General features: G+C 49.1%; 1 protein-coding gene across 4 annotated transcripts in view; it reads right to left on the reverse strand.

Annotated features, from left to right (window-relative positions):
- Positions 1-6245: 6245 nt before the first annotated feature.
- Positions 6246-18932, reverse strand: part of CALN1 (calneuron 1) — a 476409-nt gene continuing 463722 nt past the window's right edge. For all 4 annotated transcript variants that reach the window (XM_085016961.1, XM_021086352.2, XM_085016962.1 and 1 more), the window contains one exon: positions 6246-7614. In XM_085016961.1, the coding sequence (XP_084873087.1) occupies positions 7487-7614 (128 nt within the window). In that variant the 3' untranslated portion in view covers positions 6246-7486. The remainder of the gene's footprint in view (positions 7615-18932) is intronic.

Consider the following 18932-nt stretch of genomic DNA (forward strand, 5'->3'; position numbering starts at 1 on the left):
GCTTCTTGGAAGGGGGTGAGGATGCTGGACAGTCATCACACAGATCTGGTTTTGCCCTTTGGGGTCCCGGAAATGAACCTCATGACCCTTGTGCCAATCACCCCCCAGAAAATGAGCTGCATCTCTCATCAAAAGAAAACAGAAAACGTTTATTTTTTTTTCTATTGCATAAATAATGGTAAATTAGACTCTTTTTTTATACAGATTATATATTTACAGACAAGTTTGGTTAGAGAAAACATCTGGTAAATATGGCAGTTGGTTTTCCTTTATATATACGTACTTCATGGACTCCGTGAAGTGGCATGCCAGGTTAATTTATATTAGTATTTACATTTGATATAAAGATTTTCTTTTGACTAATCTGCTGACTCGCTCATCGTTTACTAGTGGAAATCACCAACCCAACCTGAACGACAAAGAAAAAGGGACGTGAATGAGGTAACTGGGGAGGTTGTGACCCGGGACTTCAGTCTTCGTGGCTTCTTCTGGATGTGAGATCTGCCCAGCTCCGGTCATCCCGGTTGTAAAGCTCCTCAGCTGTGCTCCAGTTTGCATCCAGCCATTGACCTCTGACCTAAGGATCCTAATGATGCTAGGATCGCAATAGCCCCCACCTCCAGCAGATGACAACTTGCCAAGCCACGCCCTGGCCAGGTTTCTGGGGGCTGATTTCCTTCCAAGGGCCCTGTCCTTGCTTTGTCCTTGGAGGAGAAAGAGCTGCTTCTTCTTGGATTCAGAACTGGGGGAGAAACGCAAACCCCACTGAGAAGCCATTCAAGGACCCCTGAAGCCTGATTTCCACGTCAGAAAGAAAGAACATTCTTGGACTTTCCTTGGAGAACGCTGCGAGACAGTGTAAATTTCCATCAGGAGCTGAGAGAGCCCCTCCCTGGCCAATCTAGGTCTTTCGAAGGAAAAGCAGCAGAGCTTGCGAAAACAACGACAAGGACCTTCATTTACTTCCACAGGAGGGGGAGGAAGGAGAGACACCTAGGATTTGAGGTTGTTGCTGGCAAGAAAAACGAGACTTTTGTGGCTCCTGCAGCTCCTCCCTGACCTTTATCCCTCAACATGGTTGGATCCCATCTAAAGTAGGCACCTGGGCTCAGCATCGCTCATCACCCATCAAAGGACCCCTGCAGGTGTCTGGTCTCCCTAGGCTGTGGATCGAATTCCTAACCATCACCCAGGGATCATGACACTTTTCCTTCTGCAGCGTTGCCAATAAGTACAAACCACTATCCCATATACCAGAACTGCTGTTCCAGGGTCCAGAAGAAAAAAGAAAAGAAAAGACATGATCAGAAGTTGTGCTGTTTAGTCAGTAGCTTCCAGTTAGGCTTTGTCAGATGGGGAAATAGCATCTCTTCCCGGAATCTGGCTTTATTTTACCCTCCTTAGGCAGGAATTCTGACTCACGTGACCTGTGGGAAGGGGATCTCTCCCCCTTCATGTTGACCCTGGCTCAGACAGGACACAAAGCCCATCTTGGATGCTCCCTTGAATCAGCAAGTCCTTAGGGAGTATACAAAAGCTCTTGCCTACAAGACACACTCAACAGAAGCTGACGTGCATCATTTTATCAACAGACAATGGACTCCAAAAGGGACACTTTATTACAACTGCCTCTTGGGACTTGGGTTAAAAAAAAAAAAAAAAAAAGGAACTATCAGCCCCTAATGCAATTCATGGGGGAGCTAGGAACTCTCTCATTTACTTTGATTTGTTTCAGATAGGAGGGCCCTTCCGAGACCTCTGGTTAACCCTTCTGTTTGCTTTAGAGATGAGCAACCTGAGACCAGGAAGGGAAGTCACTCTAAATTATCTGGCTGGTGGGTGGCAGAGGCACCTGGGGTCCCGCCTCCTGTGCCCTTCCTGGCTGATAGTGCTGCTTACACAGTCAGTGCTAAGCTTTTCTCTCCCATCTTCAGTTCCACAGGTCTGTGCCCAGATGCCTGGGAAAGGCCTCTTGGGCTTGGCGGCTGTCAGGAAAGGCAAGCTACCAGCCTCCTCTTGACGTTCCCAGCGCATGGCATTGGGATCAGGTTGGTTGGTGGGCAGCCAGCAGCCCCATGGCACTCAAGCCCCTGCATGTTCCCAGGGTAGACCAGATATCCCGGGGAAATGTTCGGCAGTCAGCCTCTGCAGCCCTTTGAAAATTTTCTTTGACTCTCTGGTCCAGGGATGGAGCAACGACCTCACACTTGAATTTCACATTCTCTGGAACATTCCTTCCTAATTATCCTGCTGCTCTCCTCCCCTGGAAAACTCCAGCCTCTGCATCCGTTTTACTTGGACGATAACGTCTAACAACTCGAGAAGCACAGGTTTGAAAGCCAACCCATCACGCTCAAGGCAGAGGGGTGGGTGAGGGCTGCGCCCAGCATGGGATCGGGGGTAGGTGTGGGGGAATGTGGTCCGTGGATAAGTTACCCGAGGCAGCGGCAGGGGACAGGATGCCAAGCAAGTCTTTCCCGGTTTCACAGGACTGCCTTTGCAGGACTGGCAAAACCTGGTTCTTGGGATTATATTTCAAGCCAACTGAATCGAATTAATTTTGCCTTCAAGACTTTCGGAGCACTGTTAGCATGTCTCTTGAGACCTTATAAAGAGGGTCCCAAGCCCACCACAGCTGTTAAAATGATCACAGACATAGCACAGCGCATAGGCTACCCAGAGAAAGCCTTGGCTGGTTTGTGTACCTGACCTTTCCCCTCCCAGCCAAGTGTCTACGACAAGGCCCCCAAACCAAGGACAGTCCCCTGAGTGACTTGGTCAAAGGAAGCCGGAAGCGAAGCTGCACAGTTCTGACATTTAAATTGTCACGGAGACAGAGTCCATCCATAAGAGGCAGCCCGAGGTCTCCTCTTTTTCGCCATTGCTTTAAATGATTCAAATGGAAAACCCTGGCTGCGGAACGAGGCTTCTTTTCTGTTTTGTTTTCCCCCTCTGGGGGGAGTCGAGGTGGTGAGGGAGGGTGGTATGGCGAGGTCTTTAGGATTTTAAGGACTTAACAGGACCCTTAGCCCCGTAAGGATCATGGAAGAGGCCAATGAGAAATCTCTGATCAGACTGAGGTCATTCCAGACAGATGTTCTCCAGGGAAGGCGGCTCTGAAGTCCTCCTGGTAACATAAGAAGTACCTGCCAAAGTCTAGAAGCTCGAGTCCATCTGTGTCATCAGGGCATCATGGGAGAAGGGGCCCCTTCTTTCTGCAGTGGGGTTTTAGACCTTCTGTAGATCTCAGTGGAACACGGCAAATAATATCATCACCAGGGGCTTTTAGAGGCATAGTCAGTGCAGTGAAATGACCCAATATGGTTTGAGATCTCCAGCTGGACCAGCAGAACCCAGCAGCTCCCATGGGGATGGGAGGCGAGGGTCCAGTGGAACAAGACTTCCCAGCGTGTGGCCACGCACCAAGCCGCAGAGCTGTGCTCGGGGGGGGGGGGGGGGTCACACCTTACTTTTCAGGTCACGCCCTCATTCAGTCCCAGGGAGGCTCCTCGCTATGGGTTGAGAGCCAAACTCTCTTTGATTTATGACCTGAGTCTGGACTTACACTGAGAGAAGGCATTTGGAATAAAAGATAAATCTCTCTCTCCCAGTCCTGAGATCCATCACTTCAGGACTCTATGGCTGGGAGGTGGGGATGAAGCATCATGGTCAAAACGGGGCTCAGCATCTTTCATTAGGCTCTTTAGGCTAAGCGCAGAGAGAAGACCATTTGTCAGCTGAAAATTGAGACAGGAAGCAGGTACCAAGAAAGCAGCCTCATCATACACATCTTGTTCTCTGCAAATAAAACAGGTAGACGCTTCTGGAACCCCTGGGCTTGCCAAAGACCACGAGGAAACCTCAGTTCACTTTAGTTCACGTTTCTGGCTTGTGGGAGAGCTTCTCAACAGGCAAACAGATGCTTTTAAAGACCGAGGCTCCAAAGATATATATATCTTTTTGCCTTCCAGATGGTATTTCTGCCTTTTGGCCCAGAGAAAAGGGTCTTCGCTCTGGGTCCTGGGAGGTGGGGCGGGGGCCACCTGGCTCACAGGTAGCTCCCATTCTGCTGAGCAAATGGAAGGACAGGTCCAAGTGGAAGAGGAAAAGGCAGAGAAACCACCAGATTCTTGAGGATAATTTCTCTCACCAGCGGGGTACGGATTCAGGGAGTCAGAATGCACGCAGGCACAACCCGAGTGTTTGTTCTTTAAGGAAATGTTTCCTATTTTTGTGCGCCTTGGCAAACTCGGGGTGGAATGCAAGGGTTGCCATGGCAACATCTTTTTTTTTTTTTTTTTTCCCTTTACACAGATTGGTCATGTGGGACCCAGCACATTCTGGAAGCCACAGTTAAGAGTTCCCAAGCTAGGTCCTCATTGGGGGCTCTGGGAGTGATGGAAAACAGACTCTTTGGGGGGCCAAAGGCGTCAGGGTCTGCACCCCTTGTCTCTCAAGCAAAATGTCATCACTCGTGTGGTTGGGGTTGAAGGGGGCAGGAAGGAACAAAGCTGGGTTTGCCAGGCGCTCAGCCACCCTCGAATAGACTCCTACATCTATTTGCTGGGGGGAGAGAGTGAGAGTTGGGTTCCTCCTTCTCAGCTCCTGCAGAGGTCGCCTCCAACCAGGGTCACGTGGCTCACCTTGAACATAGGGGACCAGGACCTTCTAGAATATTCATCCATGAGCATATTAACTCATGTGGGGGAGGGACTGGCTAGCATGGGCCCCCTGGAGTAGCACTGGTGTGGATGAGACTTGGGTGGGGCAGTGGGAAGTCAGCATGCTAACCCTCCTACCTAAGTCAGAGAAGCCCAACACCGCTGACAGACCATCCAGCAAAGCTGCCAGGGTGCAAGCTCCTGGTGCCATGTCTGCGGTCACCCTGGTAGGAGATCAACTTTGAGCCCATCAAAGAGAATTACATGGCCTCCTTCTCACCCTTTCTCTCTAGCAACACCCACAGGGGAAATCTCTTAGATTTTCTCCTGGGTAGGATGGACTCATTTCCTAGTCACTGGGAGAGAAGAAATGGGTCCTCTTTAGGATGGGATGCTGAGCCCCTGATGGGGAACAGGCTTTTGGTGCCTCTCCTGAATGCCTTTTAATTCCCACCCTTGCACAATCACTGATTTCTCTTCCAGTGAATCACATCCTTTGAGGTCCCTGTTCTGCAGCCGGAGGCAGAAGAACTTGCAGCCTTTAAAGGACTCCTTCTTTTTGGCCCTGAAGTCCAGCATCCCCCGAAGCACTGCCCCCTCACAGGGCAGGGTCCTTTAAGAATCACCCCTGGGATCTCTAGGCAATCTACTTGGGTGGGATCTCTCCCCCCTGCCCTGGAGGACACGGCCAAGTCATTCACAGTGTCCCACCCACCCAAGTCCTGCTGAAAGAGAGAGAGCACACTGCTTTGGGCAGAAACTAAAGATGCACTTCTTCTGTGTATCCGTGTTCTGCGTTTGGACCTGTTCTTGTTCAGAAGCCTGGTTCTGAGGGACCACGGTGAGTCGGGTGGGAGGGGAGGGAGAAGAGGGGCAGGCGGACATGCGGGGACTGGCCGGGCAGGGCGGGCAAGAGGGACAGGCTGGCCGCTGCCGTACTTGACCTGGATGTGTGGGCTCTCAGGCATTTGCACAGAGGGACTTGCAAACCCCCAGGCTCCTGGGAGCTCGCACCTGTTCCCTCCTCTGTACTATGGCTCAAACCCTAGTTTTACTTGTGCTCATTGTGAATATTTGCGGTGGGGAAGTTTCTAGAGCTGCTCCCAGGCTGTTGCCCAAAGTGCTTGCAGAAGTGATTTGGAAGAAGACCCTAAGCTGAGCCCTCAGATGCTCCAAGTCTGAGCAGATGGGGGGCGGGGTGGGAGGGCACGGAGAGCGAGGGGAGGCTTGGAGAGGGGCTTCGAAACACACACCGCACCCCAAAACCACCCAGTTGCAGCGAGAGGAAAGATTCTGGGCCTCAATCCTGAATGTAAAGGGAAGAGGGAGCAGGGCAAAGCACGCAGCTTTGGGATGCGACAGAATGAAAGAGGAGCGAGAAGATTCCATCCTAGAAATAAAGACCTGAGCTTGGAAACGTACAGAGAGAAGCATTACAGCGGAAGATCACTGGCGAATCAGACTCCACTATCTTGAATGAATAGCGGTGGTGGACACAGCCTCTAGGATAAGTCAGGAAACCACAGACTTGAAATGGGGTTGGCTTCCCTTCCCGCACAGAAGCAATTGACCTGTCGAGTGGGCTGAGCTTATTAACATCTCTTTGTTTCGTTGTGAAAATGAGTCAGCTGCAGAATCTGACTGCCAGAACATGTTCTGTAAAACACAGGGGTTTGATCTCTCCATCTCTCCGATTGGGACTGTGTTTCTTTTTCTGTCTGGGGAAGACAGACCAACAAAGCAAATCTGAAGATGAGAGGAAGATGCACAAGGACCTGAACTTGGAGGAGACGTGTTTGGACTCCATCACTCTGTATCACTCTGGAGCCCTGGGGTGTGGCTTGCACTGTCTCCTCAGCACCATCCCCCAAACCCGTCCCCAAGGAGCAGGGCTGCGTGTGGGGGGACAAGCTTCTAGCAGCAGTAAAGCGACGAGGAAAGACTGACGTCACGCGTGCAGAAGCCCAAGATATACGTCTGTCTGAGTGTCTATGTTATAGAGACGCCCATGGTTATGCTTTTTTTTTTTTTTTTTTTTTTTTTTTTTGTCTAAATGGCAGCACAGGCGGCAAAGCTGGGAGAAAGGCTCTCTGCAGATTCCAAAATGCTGGTGCGCGATGGGCTCTAGGAACAGAAAGCCAAGTGCCTACGGAAACCACCGAGAGCTCTCCAGCTCTGCCCACAAAGAGTCCCGTAGAAAAAGGCAGTAGAACGGAAGCGAAGGGAGTGCAACCTGCAGACGGCTGGGCGCTGCACCCGCTTCAATGGCTTTCCCCTCATGCCTTGGGGTGGGGGTGAAGCTCCACTGGGTGGAGGAAAGAAGCCAGGGCGGTGGGATGAGAAGCCCCCAATCCTGCAACAACCTGGAAGTCAGCCTCTAGGGACTGAGGGTTGCCCTGGGGAGGCGGTGGGGGCGAGGAGTCTCCATTCGACCCCTGGGTTGAAAGAATGGGGCACGGAGGTGACTGTGTGTCCAACCTCTCTCTTGTTCTCTTACGCCACCAACCTGGATGGCCGTTGGAATTCCGAGATGAAAATGCAGTTTCTCTGGAGAGTTCCTACAGGTGGTCGAAGCCGTCATCTGGAACTCCTGGCTTATTTATTGCATTAGGAAACAAGACCATTAAAGCATTGAAGACAGCCCTTTTGTGTACCTGCCAAGGGGATGAAGTGGGTTTGCAACAACACGGGTTGCACTGCAACCTTGGGTTCTTCGCTGGACTGTGCTCGCATCTGCACGGTCCCGTCTCTGCTTTTGCGGAGGAGGGGTCTGCCCGCAGGGCAAGCACATGCGGGAGCCGGGAAGGCAGCTGCTGGGGAGGCTGCTACTCCATGCCGCTCCGGAGGATCTGGTTGGCCGCGATCAGCATGACGCTTATGATGAAGGCCATGGCGAAGGCGCAGATGAGGCTCTTCCGGACGCAGGTCTGCCGGTTCTGCTTCTGGGAATGCACTGGGGTGGGTGGGGGTAGAAGAGTAGAGGGCAAGGAGGCGAGGTGGGCAGGTGGGGAAGGAAGAGAGAAAGAACACGATAAAGTGGGTTGTACATTTTCCTCAAAGAGTCCAGGGACCGGTCCACGGGATGAAGACTGGTCTCATCAGGTAAAGCCTTTCTGATTCAGCTCTCTGAGGAGACTGGGCATCTCGTCTCTTGGCAACAGTATGAAATGGCCAAACTTCTATAACAAAAATCATGACAGATGTGATGCTCAGAGTGAGGTATACAGGCTTCCAGATGTCACAGAGCTACAGTGATTTCTGAGGGAGAAAATACGTAACATTCCGAGTGAGTCTCACCAGAGGCATTGTCCACGTATGGCCTTGTTTGTCTCTGCAGAATGCCTGGCTTCCATTTCCGAGGCAGCTGCTACAGACAGGGCCAAGTTCGGATGCTTCCCTACATATTCATTTACCCTTCCCAGGATTGCTCTTGGGTGGCTGCTGGTTGAAATGACCCTAAAGTGAGGTCTAGTGTTACAGCAGATATGCAGAGCAGCAGTTCCAGAGGGGGATCCCTGGGAAAAGCAGCATGGCCTCACAGGGAGCTTATTAAAAATGCAGACCCTCAGGCCAGCCCCTGCTCCCTGCTGATCTACTGCATCAGAGACTCTGGTAGTAGGGCCAGTGACCTTCCATGTTTAAGTGGGTGATCCTGGTACCTGCTGAAATCTGAGATGTGGGGACCACACGTACTGTGGACAGGACCATCGTGAAGGAGGGAAGCAGGGTGTCTTTGACCTTGGGTCCTGGGGTGATGCTCTCTCTCTCTTTTTTTCTTTTGTAGGGCCACACCCAAGAGAGAGAGGAGAGAGAGAAAGAAGAGGGAGAGGAGAGACAGAGAGGAGAGAGAGAATGTGGAGAATGGGGACATCTGAGCAAAGGCAGCTAATCTGGTGTGTTTGTTTCTTTTTGTTTTGTTTTGTTTTTTAGGGATGCACCTGTGGCACACAGAAGTTCCCAGGCTAGGGATTGAATTGGAGCTACAGCTGCCAGCTTACACCACAGCCACAGCCATGCCAGATCTGAGCTGAGTCTGCAACCTACACCACGGCTCACAGAATGCCAGATCCTTAACCCACCGATCGAGGCCAGGGATCAAACCTGCATCCTCACAGATACTATTTGGATTTGTTACCACTGAGCTACCACAGGAGCTCTGTGATGCTCTTTTAATACTTTGGTTGGGCCAGGTCATGTGTCACCATTTTTCTAAGGCCCATGAGAAACCCTTAGTTGGTCTCAGTGGGAAGGCATTAATTAGTGGGTTATGAATATGGGCTAGAAACAGGGAAATAATAAGAAAAGCTTTCAGAAAAGAAAAACAGCTCACTTTCTCCTGCCAGGATTTCTTTTCCTTCTCTTTCTTCTTTTTGTCTACACCTCCTCCCCTGCCCATCCTGGTCCTGCAGGGATCTGTACACACAGTTTACCACTTGGCTTCTGGAAGAAATCTATCCCTGGGAGGCCAGTGGGAAGCTGCCTACACCAGAGCTACTCATGGGCCCAGCAGCATCAGCAAGATCTGGGAGGTGGACCTCAATGCAGATGCTCCAGCCCCATCACAGAATCACTGAATCATTATCTGCAGGGTGGAGCCCAGGAGTGTGTATTTTAATAAGCTCTCCACCCCTGCCCAAGTTTTTGATTCTGTAGGTCTGGGTAGGGCCAAAGAATCTGATGGAGATTGAGTTGCTGGGAACAGGAGGGCTGTGCGTGTGTGTGTGAGAGAGATGTTGGTTGGCAGTTCCTGGGGGAAAGCAATGCCAGGACAGTAGAACATTTTCAGATGACCTTCCCTTTTTTTTTTCTTTTTTGTCTTTTTAGGCCATACCTGCAGCATTTGGAGCTTCCCCAGCTAGGGGCCCAATAGCTACCTAATAGCCTATGCCACAGCCACAGCAATGCCAGATCTGAGCCCAGTCTGCGACCTACACTACAGCTCACAGCAGCGCCGGATCCTTAACCCACTGAGCGAGGCCAGGGATTGAGCCTGTGTCCTCATGGGTGCTAGTTGGATTCGTTTCGGCTGTGCCATGATGGGAACTCCAGATTACCTCCCCTTTTGAAAAGGGGTCCTTTTGCTAGACATGCTAACAACCTTTGCCAACAACCACCAGCTGGGGGAAAGTCGTTTTTCTGTAGGCCAAATTAAGTGGAAGAAACAGAGAAAGAAGATAATTTCCCTTAAAATTACTCTCTGCAAGCAGGAAGACTGGCAAAAGAAAAAGGTCAAGGTAGGGGCTACATGCCTTTAAGAAAAACTAAAACAAGTTCAAGTTCCTCTCCCCCTTGACACTCAGCAGTGCCTCTAAAGCCCTGGAAACAGCAGAGAAGACGCAGGAAGCTGGAGATGCTTCCAAAGGCAAATGAGCATCCCCTGAGACAAGGCTTCAAGGGGCCTCTAAAAATTACATCCTCCAGGAAGTCCCACTTCACAGAGACCCAGGGCCCCAGGCACAGCTCGCGGCTCCCTCTCCAATCCTTGGTTATTTCTGCTTTAGGCTCTTAGGCCTTGTCTCATTAGCTTTAATCCCTTCTGGGTGCACTGGGCCTCTGCTTCCCTCGGCTGATTGAAAGTATTTTTGGCTCAGTTCTCCACTTGCTCATCACGTCTGGGTCTTACAAATTCTTACCTGGAGGAAGAACGTTTCCTTGGTGTGGAATGGGCAAATGTGAGAAGTGGGCAAAAGCAAAAAGATAGCAGCTCTCGGGAAGGAAAAGAGGTGGCGGTGGGGCAGGAAAGCATCAGAAAGCAGAAAATAAGATGAGGATGTGGAAGTGGCATACCTAACACTTTCTGGGGACCAGCTAATTTATTCTGGGCAGCTCCTCGGCAGAGAAATGCTTCTGGAGACAGACGTCTACCTTCCTATCCTGAGGGCTGGCGACGGCTTAAGGAAAAGAAAAATCGTGTGATTGGGCCGAGGGAGAAATTTTTTGCTGAAGCCTTTTGTTATGAAGGACACTCGGCAAAGAGGTTACAGGCAACAGGATTAGCACCCGCCCCCCGCTGCTCCCAGAGAGTGGCCGCACCTTTGATCTAAAAATCCTTCAAAGCAGTAGGAGGGGAGAGATAACCAGGGAGGAGAGGCTGGAGACCTGATCCTGTGTGCATGAGGTCGTGCAGGTCTGGAGTCCTGGGAAGAGTGGAGCTTCCAGCTCTTTCCTGGGGAGCTCTGAAACCCATCATCACTGGAGTCTGTAATTCAGACTCTATGCAGGGATGAGAGTCCTCACACATCCTGTCCTGATGTCACTGTAGGTTGTGTGGCAGCGGGAAAAAGTAACACCTTCTGGAGCCAGATTACGTTACTCCACACCGGGGCTGCGTGACCTTGGGCAAGCCAAGTTCCCCCCCAGGGCCTCACTCTCCTCGTCTATAAAATGGGAGGAAATAAGACGTGACTTTGTGGTGAGGACTAAGAGTCCAGGAAGGTACTGGAATGTTGCCTGTGTCCCACGTGTGCTAATTCCCATTCATAAACCTTGGAAAAAACTCCCCTTTTCTTCCTGAGCAAGCCCCCACCTCAGTGGGCAAAGGACATGCCATGTGCTTTAAGGATGTCCTTGAAGAATTGAGAGTGATGGACCTTCGTGAGTTGGGTGTGTGAGCCTCATCTGGAAGGTGAGAGGTCTGAAGCTCCAAGAAGTGGAGTCCAAGGTCATTTGGCAAGTAGCGGAGGTAAGTTTTGAGCCCAGGTCTGATTCTAAGATCCAGGTTTGAAAGTTCTGCCCAGACTCGCCTTCCTTGATCTTCTGCTGAGCAAGGCAAAGCTCAGCCAGAGGAAGATCCAAAGGAAGTGTACTTTAGACACTTGGTTGTAGACGACAGAGTATAACCCGGCACTAATCAACATGCTGATAATAATTTCATGCCTGTATTTGGCTATCATATACTTGTCTTGTACTCTATTTCTGTCTGTTTATTTATTTTGTCAATTCTTTTCCCATGTAGGTTATTACACAGTACTGAGTAGAGTTCCCTGTGCTAGACAGTAGGTCCTTGTAACTCAGAAGGGGTGGATATGTGTATAACTAATTCACTTTGCTGTACACTTCAACAAACAACATTGTAAACCAACTATACTCCAATAAAATTGAAAAAATAAAAAAATACCCTAGCTATGGAGTTCCCGTGGCTCAGCAGAAGCGAATCTAACTAGCATCCATGAGGACGCAGGTTTGATCCTTGGCCTCACTCAATGGATTAAGGATCCAGCGTTGCTGTGAGCGGTGGTATAGGTCGCAGACGTGGCTGAGATCTGGCGTTGCTATGGCTGTGGTGTAGGCTGGTGGCTACAGCTCTGATCTGACCCCTAGCCTGGAAACCTCCATATGCTGTGGGTGTGGCCCTAAAAAGACCAACAAATAAATAAATAAACTAGCTCTTAATATGTATTTACTTTTAACTGAGATAGACTCCATGTACCATAAAATTGACCCTTTTAGAGTGTACCATTTGATGGCTGTTAGTACAATCATAAGGGCTGTGAAAATATCACCACCACCTGATTCCAGAATGTTTTCATCACTCTAAAAAGAAACCCCACACCCATCAGAAGCCGTTCCTCATTCTCCTCTCTCCCCAGACCCTGGGAATCATTAATCTACTTTCTGTCTCTGTGGATTTGCCTATTCTGGATATTTCACATGCCTGGAATCATATGCTATGTGACCTTTCGTATCTGGCTTCTTTCACTGAGCACAACCTTTCTCAGGTTTATCCATGCTGTAGCATGTATTGGTACTTTACTCCTTTTCATGGCTGAATAATATTCCACTGAATGGAAGTACCACTTTCTGTTTATCCATTCACCAGTTGGTGGGCATCTGGGTTGTTCCTATATATTTTGGGGGGGGGTTAATGAATAATTCTGCTATGCATATTCATACACAGTCTTTTGCATGGACATGTTTTCTGTTCTCTTGGGTACAAAACTAGGAGCCAAACTGCTGGGTCACAGGGTAACTCTCTAACTTTTCGAGGAGCCCTGTTTCTTTCTGGATCTTAATGAACACTGAAAATTGCAAGAGCACATCATGCTTCTGGGGATCTTTTCCGTGTCCTTCCTACCATTAGATCTGGACCTCTTTCTGCATAGTACTTGACACACTGGGAGTCCAGAATGTCCATAGGTTTGAAATGTGAATTAGAGGAGGCTGACATAAGAGGACACAGAAGTGAGATTTCCTGCTCTCTTGAAAGCTCATTAGGAGGTCGGTGCATCACCAGACTCCTGGCTGCTGTGACAGGACTCCAGTGACAGGCTGTTCCTTCCTCTTCTTATTTTAACAGAGATTCACCCTGATCCTCTCGGCAAATGTCAGGCTCTTGAGGTTTCTCTCGGAGTCAGGAATCTACATGGATTTTGCCACTGACCAGCTGGATGTCCCTGGAGAGAATGGGTTCAAAACACTTCTGGCTTCAATCTTCAGAGGCCCTGGCTCCAAAATAAGGCAATCAGAATGGTAGCAATTCTGATTAATTGCCCCAATGTAGGCCTACGTAAGTGATATTTCTGGCAGGGAGCTTGGGGCTCAGGAAATGATAGAACAAAATAAAACCCAGCTCAGGTGATTCTCACAATCAGCCAGATTCTACCAGGTCTGGGAGCCATTAGAGTTCTGTGATCCTTCCAGGTCTAACACTTTACGATTGTATGAAATTGGATCTTTCCATAGCCTAAAGGGGAGCCAATTAAGAGCTTGTGAAAGAGATTTTATACCAATCAGTGATAACAGAAATGTCCACGCACCCCTCCCAAGACCTAACATTAGAGGATGTGGCCCAAGAATGATGCCGACAGAGAGGCTGAGGGCAAAGCCAGGGCAGCGACAGAATGTTGCTTGAGCTCTTTGGGTCCAGGTCAGCCAAAGATCATTCCTTTGGCTTCTCCTATAATTTGCTTTTTAGTTTAAGGGGGTTGAATTTCTGTTCCTTGAAACCAAGGAACTCTTAGGATATCACCTATATCCGGCATCTAATACATGGCACACATAAACCTATTTACAGAAAAGAAACAAACTCATGGACATGGAGAGCAGACTTGCGGTTGCCAAGGGGGAAGGCGAGGGAGTGGGATGGACTGGGAGTTTGGGGTTAGTAGGTGCAAACTATTGCCTTTGGAGTGGATAAGCAATGAGACCCTGCTGTATAGCACAGGGAACTATATCCAGTCACTTGTGATGAAACATGATGGAGGATAATGTGAGAAAAAGAATGTCATATTTATGTATGACTGGGTCACTTTGCTGTACAGCAGAGACTGACATTCTTGGGCAGATTCTCTCTCTCCGAGGTTGATAGGATTCTCTCTTTCAAGGAAATCAACTATCATGAAAAATTAAAAAAAAAAAAAAGAAAAAAAGAAACGAAGGGACTCTTGACCAACACTCTTGGTAACTCCAGTGTTGGCAAGGACTTGACTTTAGGGATGAATGTGTCAAGAGGATGCTGCAAACCCTAAAAAGTGGATCCCTACACCACCTTTCAAAGATGTGGAGTTCCAGCAGTACATACTCTGCACTGTCTCCAGGTAAAAAAATAACAAGAAGGGAACCAGGGTCAGGAATCGGCTAGTTGTATTTGTTTTGTGTACTTACTCATTGTTAAGTATCATACTAAATATTCCTATGTGTTACCTCATTTAATCCTCATAACAAGCATAGACGTTAGGTCATGCTATGGTTCCCACTTCACAGATGAAGAAAATGAGGCTCTTGATATGTAAGTGCCCGTAGTCACGTGACCTATATACATGCTGAGGCAGGATTTTCAGCCAGCTCTGTCCAGAGTGCTGAACTGGTATTCTCAACCATTGTGCCTATTTTACCAAAAACCAGCTCCCCAGGCCTCTATCTTGTATCTGAGAATCTCCTCATTCCTCCTAAGACTCCAGAAAAATTTCCCATTGGTTTACTGTAAAAGTCCCCAAACAGTAGAAGAAAAAAATTCTTTTTTGACTGAAGCCCTAAATTCCTTTGAAAACTGTCTCCTGTCTCACCACCCACCACAGACTTCACCTACACCTTAACCTCTCTAGATCTACCCCAAGAGAACAGGGTTTATTTCAGGAAAGTCACAGCACCACGAGAGTTGGGAGCAGATGGTATAGATGACACATTATGCCCTTTTCAGTTGGATGGGCATGAAATGCCCAAGGTGCCACAACCAGGTGATGGGCCAGGTCTCCCTGTCCAGATGTGCATTGGACATCCCGACAGAGACACTGTGACTTCAGCAGGGATGGCTGAGCCAGAGACCTTGGACACGGCTGCAAAATTCTTTCTGGCCTTCCAAGGAGCCCAGCAATTTTTGCATCTAGATAGGACCACCATCGTCCAGTCTTTGCATGGGATGGATGAACAAAGGCTCAGAGTTTTAAAATAAGTTTCCCAGGGTCAAAGAGCTAGTTTGCAGGGGGGGGGGGCAGGGAACAGAACCCATACAAAGGCAGCAGAATGCATGGGAAGCTACCTGGTTGGGTCGCTTCCCTGACATTTGTTTCTCTGGTCCATCACACTGAGGTGCTGAATGGTACAGAGCGGCTCTGCTGTCTTTCGCAGAACCTATTTATTCCCCAGTTGATGATTTTGGCTTGACGTCCCCCTCCCGTGCGTGTTGTCAGAATGTCTACAAAATCCTGACAGCTGGTTTTCCATTTAGGGACAACACTTGGGGGATGTGTCTTGAAAGGGCTCACACACAGATCTTACTGCACTGCTACTCAACTTCCAAATCTCATCTGATCTCATTGGCGAGGGAATGGAAGAGGAGTAAGGAGCATGAAGCTCCTTTCTGTAAGGAGTCTTTGGACCGCCTGAGCTTGGGGGAAACGACCCAAGACCACAAATAAAGAGCCAGGGCAGGGTTTGGTCACATACACCCAGGATCGAATCCCCACTTGCTGTTTGACTGTGACAAATGACCCCACCTTGCTGAGCCTCCATTGTCTCATCTGTCCCACAGGGGCCACAGAACTGATCCCTCAGGCCACGATGACAGGTCAGTCCCACGTGTTAACAAATGCCTGGCACGTGGCAGGTACGGGGGGCCATTTTCCTCCATCCCGTTCCTCCTGGACTGAACCATGTGGAGAAACCAGTAAACATACTGGAAGCAAGTACCACTGAACTTTACACATACATACTTTATCATAAGAACACTTAAAAAGGATCCAGTGATAGGCAACTGGATGGTTCCACTACAAGACCACTTAAATCCATCTATGCCAGCGACTGGAACCAAATAATTAAATGGGAACTCTGCCTCTCACTGTCACCAAGCTTGTGTTCTCCAAAATTTAAATATCTGGTGATTACAAGGGGTCAAGCTAAAGCAAAGCATCTTAAAACTCTCTTATTCAGCCTGAATGGTGAGTGGACCTTGTGGGTAATCACATAATCTTACATCGAACCCATTTTTGGTGGCTACTGACCTGTCCGTATCCCTAAATAATTAGAACACAAATACTGACAACACATTGCTACATCAAGCATAATTTATCTTAGTAAAGGAATTAAAACATGTCTGAGAGATTGGGAGGGTCCAGAAGACCAACTTTTAGCAAAATATCATTGAATTGGGGACATACAGGTTGCCACCCAGTGGGTATTACCAGAGAGCCCCTGCGTTTAGTGGGGTTAAGTGACCTCTTGCCTGAAGCACCCAGCCCATGGGTGACACTTGGTCAAGTGTCTGACTCAAGTTGAGGATCATGCACCTGGAAATTGGTGTGACTGAAGGAGAAGGTGACTTCAGATTTCCCTCTTTTTTTTTTTTTTTGGTCTTTTTAGGGCCACACCTGAGGCATATGGAAGTTCCCAGGCTAGGAACTACAAATCAGAGCTACAGCTGCCAGCCTACATCACAGCCACGGCAACGCAGGATCTGAGCCACATCTGCAACCTCACGGCAACACCAGATCCTTAGTCCACTGAGCGAGGTCAGGGACCGAACCCACATCCTCATGGATACTAGTCAGGTTCATTGCCACCGAGCCATGATGGGAACTCCCAACTTCTGAATTCTTGAGTTTGATTCTTCTGGTCTCTTCTCTGCCTTCCCGGGGGTTTCTGGGGATGGCTTCTCCATGGTGCCCTAGGGAAGTGAGTTCTACTCATGGTGTGAGAGCCCAATTCCAGACTGAATTCAGGAGAGAAGAAGAGGTCAGGAACTTTCCTTATATGTAACTTGGAATTTCACACTATTCCCTTTTGTCCTTTTCTTGGGAGACAAGGAAAAAGTAACGCTGACCTGTGATCCCAGAGCCCTACCGTACCACCAAGATAAGGCAGGTGGGATTGTGTGAGGGTCTCTCTGCACATGTGTGTGTTTGTGTTGACCTAAAAGTGCAACAAATAAAACAAAATCAAGGCAAAATGAAAACTAAGAAGAGAGGAGTTCCTGTCGTGGCTCAGCAGAAACGAATCCAAGTAGGATCCATGAGGACGCAGGTTTGATCCCTGGCATCACTCAGTGGGTTAAGGATCCAGCGTTGCTATGAGCTGTGGCGTAGGTCGCGATGTGGCTCAGATCTGGCATTGCTGTGGCTGTGGGGTAGGCCAGAGGCTACAGCTCTGATTTGACCCCTCACCTGGGAACGTCCATATGCCATGGGTGCACCCCCCCAAAAAAAGACAAAAACCCCCACAAAAAGCCAAACAAACTAACAGGAGGACCAAAAAAAAAAAAACAAAAAAAACAAAAAAAAAACCCTAACTCCCCCCCCATCCCAATCAGAGGCTCCTGGCCTATTTCTCTGTTTTTGATTCTTCTATTCATGTGGAAGGAATGATCAATACTTCCTGATTTAATGGGCAAAAACCGAACACCTCTGTGACAGTATCAGACCCAAGACTTATAAAAGCGAAAAATACAATCATTGACGTGAAATGATGCCTGTTACTTTCTAACCGACTCTGACGGACTCGCTGTGGCATTTTCAAACCTCTTCCACACTCCAGAGTCTCAGTCCAGAAGCCCCTACTTGGCTGGGTTTGAAGCCATTGGACGTGGGCTTCTTTGAATTCTGACTGCGACATAATGCGTTTCACTGACTGCCTTCTCAGTCTTTTCGCAGAGACAGGTGCGCCCTTTCACCTTTTAAGGCAAAGACTTCCTGTATCTTTAGGTTTTTATTCCTAGTTGATTCCTTCCACATAGCAGGCAGGATTTCCAAGCACCAGGGATCACCAGCGTTATAGGTAAGCAGATGAGCATGGGAAAAGAGCCGCAGGAAAGAGCTTCCTGAGCAGGGAGCAGCAAGAATCGGGGTGGCCTGGGCGGGGCTCTGGGATCTGGGGGAAATGTCTCAGCCCCCTTCCCTCTCTGGAGTCATTCAGGGTTGTGGAGAAGGTTAGGTTTGAAGAGAAAAGAGTTTCATCGCTGCAAGAAAAAAAATGAAAGCATCTTGTCCCTTCAGAGTTAGATGCTAGATTTATCAAGACGGGGGATAGCGGTGGCGGCCAGGCGGGAGGGGGATTCCGAGATGTCAGTCAGGGTCTGGCTGAAGAGTCTGGATGAGTGTGCAGCCTGGGCCAAGGGCGAGGGCAGACAGGAAGGAGGGACAGCGTGGGGGCTGGGGCGGCCCAAAGAGCTGGAGGTTGAGAACTTAGGAAGCGCAAGCCATGCAACTCTGCCGTCAGACTTTGAGAGAAGCAGGGAGAGGCTCCAACTGCCCACAGCAGGCATGGGGCATGGGGGAGAGATGGGAGGCAGGGGCTCAAGGTCACCCCAAGGTCTCAAATGGACTCTCTCAGTCCTAGGGTAACAGGATGAATTCTGTCTCTGTGTGTCCATCTCTTCCCAGCCACCTTTGCCCAAAGTACAAGTGGGGTGGGGGTGGGGGACCCCTTTCTGAATCTGGAGAGAGTGGTGGGCATTAAATTATAGGCGCCAGGAGTTCCTGTCGTGGCGCAGTGGTTAACAAATCCGACTGGGAACCATGAGGTTGCGGGTTCGGTCCCTGGCCTTGCTCAGTGGGTTAACGATCCGGCGTTGCCGTGAGCTGTGGTGTAGGTTGCAGACGCGGCTTGGATTCCGCGTTGCTGTGGCTCTGGCGTAGGCCAGTGACTACAGCTCCGATTGGACCCCTAGCCTGGGAACCTCCATATGCTGTGGGGAGCGGGCCAAAGAAATAGCAAAAAGACAAAAAAAAAATATATATATATATATAGGCGCCAGTTATATACTATACATATGTGTGTATATATATATGTATTTGCATATTTATATATGTATCTGTATATATATACACATAAATATATATA

The sequence above is a fragment of the Sus scrofa genome, chromosome 3, assembly GCF_054392235.1.
Source record: "Sus scrofa isolate SSC_HxYL_T2T_F1_AM1 chromosome 3, Sscrofa_HxYL_maternal_Yorkshire_Landrace_v2.0, whole genome shotgun sequence".
Lineage (NCBI taxonomy): Eukaryota > Metazoa > Chordata > Mammalia > Artiodactyla > Suidae > Sus > Sus scrofa.